This window comes from Chrysochloris asiatica, unplaced genomic scaffold (genome assembly GCF_000296735.1).
Source record: "Chrysochloris asiatica unplaced genomic scaffold, ChrAsi1.0 scaffold00071, whole genome shotgun sequence".
Lineage (NCBI taxonomy): Eukaryota > Metazoa > Chordata > Mammalia > Afrosoricida > Chrysochloridae > Chrysochloris > Chrysochloris asiatica.
In genome coordinates this window covers 6,105,930-6,114,060 of record NW_006408589.1, presented here as the reverse complement: position 1 = coordinate 6,114,060, position 8,131 = coordinate 6,105,930, and the positions used below count along the sequence as shown (strand labels likewise).

The 8,131-nt window shown below is 39.2% G+C and overlaps 1 protein-coding gene across 1 annotated transcript in view; it reads right to left on the bottom strand.

Moving 5' to 3' along the window:
• Positions 1–8,131, bottom strand: part of UBTD2 (ubiquitin domain containing 2) — a 66,961-nt gene that overhangs the window by 20,593 nt on the left and 38,237 nt on the right. Inside the window, exon 2 of the mRNA XM_006864811.1 lies at positions 5,606–5,842. Within this exon, the coding sequence (XP_006864873.1) occupies positions 5,606–5,842 (237 nt within the window). The remainder of the gene's footprint in view (positions 1–5,605; positions 5,843–8,131) is intronic.

Sequence of the window (8,131 nt, the reverse complement as noted above, 5' to 3'; positions counted from 1 at the left end):
GGTTGATGATGCATGGAGGGGATTGGAACCATGGCAATGAGATGATACATGATGGAATGAATGTAAAACTAAAGTTCCCCCATGTAAACTATCATATAATTCACAATAAAACATTAAAAAAAAAAAAAAAGTATGGCAAAATAAGCAGTGAATGAAAAAAACTAACAAGTCTTCAAGAAATTTAAAACAAGCACACACAAAAAAATGCTGTGCAAATCAAGAAAAAGAAAATTTATTTTATTTTTAGGATGGGTGATGGTTATGAATCAGGCTGCTAACCTCAAGATCAGCAGTTCGAAACTACCAGCCATTCCACAGGAGAAAGATGAGGCTTTCTGCTCCTGTAAAGATTTACACCTTGGAAACCCTATGCAGGGTCACTGAGTCGGAACCGACTCCATGGCACATCACCACCACCAGAATGGGGAGACTATGGAAAAGGCTTTTGTTAGATATCAGAAGTACCTGGAGAGCTTTCCCTATGACACGCATGCTCATTCCAGCCTCAATCTGAGTCATAATTCCCAAAGTGAACATTTCTATGGGTGTATATATAAAACTCCTAGGTAGTTATGAAACCAACCTCTCTCTTAAATTCTCCCCATTGCAGTTTAAGAACAATGAATTAAAGACTTATCATTGATATTAACAGAGGAAGATAATTAAAAAGCACATAGTAATTTTGTTCTTGGACAAAGCAGAAATATAAAGCATGCGACTATGAATACGAGCTGCTGACTGAACTGAGACAAGAGCATAATTATCAATGGGACTACTATATGGAAAAGAAAGGAAGGAAAAACCATGAGGGGAAAGTGTCTTTGTGCTTCCTTGAAAAATGACTCAAAGTAGGTAACTATTCATCACACAGGAAAAAAGGCCATCAACAAATGTATAATTTCTGTGCACATCACAATGATACAGCTCTAAATACTAGGGGGCTTCAAAAAATTGGTGGAAAATGGAATGGAAATATAATAGAACTTTTCCAGGAATTTTCTGAAGCCGCTTTGTATAGTTTAAACCAAAAAAGCATAATCCTTGCTCATTTTGAGAATACAGGCAACACAGATAATGTAGAAGGGCATATGCAAACACATTTACAAAGTTTTCAACTTTTAATGACCTTTTTGTAGCACTATAAAAAATGACGCCTACCATCCCTCCCAAGCATGCTCATCTCAGCCTGGTTCAATAATTCACTGCAATGGCCACTCAGAACTCAAGACACCATACTCACAGTTAGGGGTTTATAAAGGGAAGTTACCAGTCTACAATTCAGGGTCAGAAATGGCCAGGGCACAGTTGTTCCAGTCAAGAGAGCCTCCTCTCCTCAGCCGTGCCCATAGAAAGGGTTCTCCCTGTACAGTCAATGTTACAAAGCTCTTTTAGGACTGCTGCTAATGGTTCACAAGCCACCCCACCCCAATCTAAGCCTCAGTCTGAAGGCACTCGGCTTTAGCTCCCTGGATAGGTTAGCCTAGCTCCCTCAATAAAGTGCCTCCTGCCCAAAGCCATGCAGCTCTACTTGCTCAGTGGACTGGGAAGCACACCACTCTATCTTGTGCTCTGGCTCTTGTTTCTGCTGCTGTTGCTCCTATCAACTCTTTTGGTGTCACAACTCTCTGTTCCTGAGTCGAGGCAGTTCAATGTACACGGGTTCTAGGGTCTAGAGGATGCACTCCACCCTGGCTCTTCTTTAATGCTGGTGAGATTCCCACTTCTGCTTCTGAGCAGGCTCATTTTATACCCAGCAGGATGGTAAAATTGACCAATCACAATTAATCCTGTTAATACTCATTTGTAGCTGAATCATATTACCCATTAGTATCTTTCCCCACCTTTTCTTACCCAGACCTATCAGGAAAAAGTCAGTTGGTAGGAGTTTACAAAGCTGACAAAATATGGCTAGAAGACATCCACTATACCACAAATATTTATAATGGACTGTAGGACAAGCACTGGACTGCTAATTGCAAGGTTGGTGGTTCAAACCCATCAGCCACTCCTTGGAGACCCTATACAGGTTGCCATGATCCAGAGCCAATTCAATGGCACTTAACAACAATATGAATAAAGATGAAACAATAAAGACTATGGGAAGAGAAGACAAAGAGAATGAAATGATAACAAAAAAGGAGGGTTTTTACTTAAGAAACTTTACAAAGGAATGTATGCTCCAGAATCTTTTCAGATTTTCCATGTACAATCTGCTCAATACTTTGATGGATCATGCAGACATGGGACTAACCAGGTATGGGATGAGGCTAACCTTGCTACCTCACTTATTAACAGAGTTCTGTTAATAAATCTGTTACTATTACTGTTATTGAATCAACATAATATAAAAACTCCATCAAGCATATGCCCACAACCCTAGTCCTCTCAGGGAAAAGTACAGTACAAAGCCAAATAGAGATATCACCAACAGACAATACATCTAAAAGAGCATCAAAATCCATGATTAAAGATTTGGGGGCAGGAATCTGTTAATATTACAGCTCAAGAAATACAACCATCAACACTAGTATTTATGAATTAAGTGCTTTTTAGATGCCAAAACTATGGTAAGCAATTTATATGCATCATTCTCATATTCCACCAATTTTATGACAATTAAAAAAAATCCACTCAAGAACTATTACTTTTAAGTTTCAGATATTAAGAAAGGAATGTAATCAAAGGCACAATGAAATAATAGTAATATTATTAGGTGTCACAGAGATTTCATGCTAAAGCATAAAATATATTCCTTAACCATAAAGGGGAGTAGAGTCTCATACAGTATTCCCTAGTATTCAAAAATAATTCTCCCTAATCTGCTGGCTGGTAGGGCTGCCAGCAACACTACTTTCTTTGGCAATTCAGATATATGTAGAAATGAGGCACCTGAATTTTTAGATATCCAACCCACTACACCAATGGGCTCACGCATTACATGAAGCTGAACTACTTTGCCTCCATGAATTTTAAAATGAGGCCACAACTTATAGAACATAATTAGTTATTTCTGTAGTTAACTATGGTTTAAGTGTAAAGTAAGGAATGAAAAGTTCCAATGTTCTAGATCTCAGATTTCTAAATTAAGACAATCACACATATATTATGTTATCCCAACCTATAGACTTATACAAACTTAGATATTCTACTTGAATAATATAGGATCAAGCATCAAAAAGAGATTACAAATAACTTATCTGTGGAGTTAAGCCTTTTACCCTTGTGTGCAAACTTCTAAGAAAAGGCATCAAACATTCCTTCCACCGTACTCTTTTCCTCAGTTGGATTCAAAAACCCATGGCAATGGCCACAGAAAACTCAGACACCATACTCACAGTTTTGGGGTTTATTAAGGAAGTACAATGCAGGCTCTAGGTCAGGGCACAGTTCTTCCAGTCAGGACAGCTTCTCCTCAGCCATGCCCACAGGGAGACCTTTCTCTGGTCCTTGGCACCTCAGCCACAGGTCCCTTGGCTTCTGCCCTGTTCCAGCAATGTCATGAAGTTCTCTGAAGGCTTAGATAAATGCCCAAAGAGCATTCCACTCTGCTTAAGCACAGCAGGAAGGCTGTAGCTCTGTGGGTCAGCTGATTAAGCCCCCAATTAATGCCTGGAGGCACCTCACTCCACAAGTAAGCTTCCTTCTCAGAAGCACTCAGCTTTACTGCCTCTGAGGCTGGGAAGCCCACCACTATATTTGGTGTTGTAGCCGCCCTTGGTTCTGCTGGTGCTGCTCCTCTTCACTCCTGCTACTCTTCCAGAGCTACAGTTTTCTCTCCCGGGGTCACAGAGGTCAATGTGTAGGGATCTAAGTCCAAAGGACGCATGCCACTCTTGGATCTTCTGCCTAAATAGTAGTAAGATTCCCTGCTCCTGTTTCTTAGATGGCCTATTTTATCCTGTGGGTAAAGTTCTAAGTTTTTGCGATCACAATTAATGCTGTTAACCATTACTCAGAACTGAATCCTTTCAGCATCCTCCCATACCTTCTCTTACCCAGACCCATAAGGAAGAAAGTCATTTGGTGGGAGTTACAAAGACTATGGGTATAAGAGTATATGGAATGAGTCACAGCATTGCACCCCTTATACTTATACTGTATAAAGGTAGTATGTGAAGATAATAATTACAGAACTGAAAAGTTTATGGAACAAGACAATGCCCTTTCTTCTCCCCAATCACATAAAAGGCAAATACATAATTTATAAAACTACCTAGGAAAATAAAGGAGCTTTGGTCGGGTAGATGGTTACGAGTCGGGCTGCTAACTACAAGGTCAGCAGTTCAAAACTACCAGTCATTCCGTGGGAGAAAGATGCAGCTTTCTGCTCCCGTAAAGATGTACAGCTTTGGAAACCCTTTGCAGGGTTGCTATGCGTTGGAACCAACTCCACAGCAAGTCACCACCACCACCATCCAGAAAAATAAGGATTTTCCATGGAATGTCATCCATGGAATAGCATTCTTTTATAAGTTCTTCAAATGCAGTAGGGATTTATGCAGAGAAAGTGATTTATATACAGTGGGTGCTCAATAAATGTTACAAATAACACAAGGATATGCTTATGAGAACAGGACAATTATGGAATATAAAATAAGAAATGTTTCTTGGAAGCACAATTAACTCAGAAAATTCAAAGAACGTTGAAAAGCTGGTAAGGATACGATACTAAGTATCTTTTATTTGAAGTAGAGTTTAAGGACATAAAACAGATGATTAAACAGCAAAAAGCTCTATTCCTCTAAGAATGCAGATGAATAAAAGGAGACACTGCAAATAAACAATGAAGGTTAGTAAGTAGAAAACAATACAAAGGAACTTAGGTGATTATCTACAGAGTCTAAACAAATGACAATGGAAAAATATTAATTTGAAAACAAAGAAATAATGGAAGTATAACTAAAACAATCAAAAGAAACAATATAAATACAAGATAAGACCTAAATGTCACTTTAGCTTGAAAATTGTCAGGATGTGCTTTAATCAAGGAGACCAAAGAGCGTATGCACAGGGCTCCAGCATATAAGTATCCCTGGCAACATCCCAAACTATTGGTGGTCATATTCCTAAGGAACAGAGACAGTCTTCTATAACGTACAGGGCTACAATCAGAGAACATGTGGGACTCACTTCTAAGTTTAGGTTTGCTTATGATACTAAAAATATCACCTATGAGAAAATACAATGTCCAAAGGAACGTCTGCTGAGTCTCTAAACTGAGACTATCATCTAATGTGGGCAGGTAACGGTGAAGCAGAAGCTCCAACAGATTGGCTGGAAGAATAAAAAAAGCCTTACTGGAGAACTAGGTTACAATGATACTAAAATATACATGCTATCGAGTGTTCTCTTTCCTGAGATGAATAAATATTAAAACAACCTAAAATAATATAAACCCACAAAGTAAAAGCTGTCTCAAGCTGAAAGATATACAAAGAAGCAAAGAGAAATGCTACTCCTTATACACTTAAAAAAGGCAAGAAAAGACAAAGAGAAAGTACTAGAATAACACACAGAAAGAAACCCAACCACTCTCCATCTTGTCACTGACTGCTATTGGAAACAATCTGACTGTGTGCTCCCTTTGACTGAGAGGAAGACCTACCATGTGGTAATGTTATGTTGGCACCATCAATGATTGCTTGTGCCAGTTCGTGATCGTTGCTCTCAAAAGCATGTGCTGCAGCTTTCAAGGCATCCCAAATCTCTTTGCGGCCTTCAAACGCTGGTGCAGTATCCCAAAATTCATCCCTCTTGCTGCGCAGTTGTCCATCGGTCATAGGATAATCGCTTTTCCATTTTGGTTTTTCTTTTTTCAAAGGCTGGTTACGACCTAAAGCAACTACAAAGAAAAAAAATAAACATTGAAACTAAAATTTATAAAATGCTCCATCAAAAATTATCTGGTCTCAAGCTGAAAGATATACAAAAACTTTTTGATTCTTTTACCAAAAATTATAGCTAGAAGTAGCCTACTAATTTCTGGGGTCTGAAATTCCCCTAATTTTGGAATTATAAAAGCAAAAGAGACATCAGGTGAGTATCCCAAACTTCCAAAGACAAGTTAGTAGCCTTTTTCAAATTATACTTCTTCAAAAGATGATTTTTTCAATTACTTGTAACAGTAACCACAAAGATGGCAGTTCAAATCCACCAGCTGCTCCTTGGAAATCCTATACAGGGCCACTATGAGTTGGAACAGACTCGATGGAACTTAACAACGTAACGGTAAGAAGTGATTCATCAGACAATAATGACTGTATCTAAAAAGAGTAAAACCCAAAACCAAACCCACTGACATCAAAATTGATTCCAACCTGTAGTGGCCCTATAGGTCCGTGCAGAACTGCTCCATAGGGTTTCCAAGGCTGTAACCTTTATAAAGCAGACAGCCACCTTTTTCTCCTTCAAATCACCAGTCTTTCAGTTAACAGCCAGGCATTTTGCCTACTGTGCCATCAGGGCACCTTAAAATAGTTAAGGGATTCCACAGAAGAGAGGCATGCTACATGGGAAAAGGGAAATGACAGTTGCAACTTCACTCTCAAGATCATTGGACAGGTGAAATCAAGAAGCAGGAACTGGGTACCTCAAAGAAGTAAAGATTGTTTTGCAGTGGCCAGAGGATTATCAGCCAAACCAGCAGATTCATGAAGGAACCTAATGACAGAAATGCTCCCTCTAGCACTCCCTCCTCTGAACATTAATCAAAGGACTGAACGCTATTCTCTGACACTAACAAGAACTAGCTAATCTAGAAAGGGGTGGTGGAGAGGAAAAGAAACAGTGTCTCACTCTCCAAGAACTGGGATTGGATCAGGTGATCCTCAATCCTTGGCCAAGAGATAAAATAACACTCAACTCTAATCCAAGAGAAGAAAAAAGAGGGCAAGAGTCTACTCTTTTGTGTCTGTGTGGCAACATCTCTTTAGAGAAAGTTACCAGTAGCAATACTAGAACAATCCTAACGCAACTTCTTTTGCACTGAGACACTCACCTGGCATATGTTCTATGAGTCACACTGAGATAGAGCCATTTGTATCTATGGCTCTGTAGAATTCTAGATAGCGAGTCACAGATAATAGTTTGCTTGATGGGAGAATAGGTAAAAAGAAAATTGAGGCTTGATGAAAAGGTAAGAGTGCTGGGTAAGAGTGGGTGAGAAATAAATGACAGAGTAAGTGGGAAGTAGAGAGGGTGTATGTCAAAATTTAATCTTCTATATTTAATAGTAGGAAAAATGCTAATTTAAGAGACATTACTCTCAAAATAGTTCTAAGATATCCATGAAATTAACCACTCCCTCACTGGCATAGGGCCAAGTGAAATCTACTCATAACAGAAAATAAAACAGATGACTCCAGCCCACATGCAATCTCTATACCCTACAACAGGTTTATAGTGCCTACTAATACTGCAAAGGGTGTTTGGTTGGACCCCTGAATTGAATCACGCTTCCTTCACCCAATCTTGATCTCAAGCAGTAGGTATTTTCTGCATTCTCAGCATCAGAGTGGCATACCATGCCACCATCAGCCAATTTCCTCTTAAGACACTTAGCATTTTGACTCACTGCTACATCTTGACCCTCTGAAACATGTCCTACAGAAATCCAAACTCATTGAATTCTAAAAAGTGTGGGCAGGAAAGCAGGATAACAGTCTAGTAAGTAGCAGAACTAGAAACAGAACCCAAATCTTACTTAATCAGTAAGTATTTAGTGGAACTAGGGATATCATTGCTGTCATCAGATGGACTTTAGCTAAATATCAGAAAGATGTTTACTTGTGCTATGCAAAAGCTTTCTACTGTGTGAATCATGAAAAATGATGGATAACATTGTGAAGAATGGGTATTCTAGAATATTTCATTGGGATCACAAAGAACCAGTACATAGACCAAGAGGCAGTTGCTTAAACAGAACAAGGGAACAGTGAATAGTTCAAAATCAGGAAAGGTGTGTGCCAGGATTGTATCCTTTCACCATAAGATTACTTGTTGTTGTTGTCAGGTGCCATCGAGTCAGAACCGACTCATAGCAACCCCAAGCACAGCAGAACGAAACAATGTCCGATCCTGGGTCAACCTCACTACCGCTGCCATACTCAATGCCATCAATGATGCCACCTGG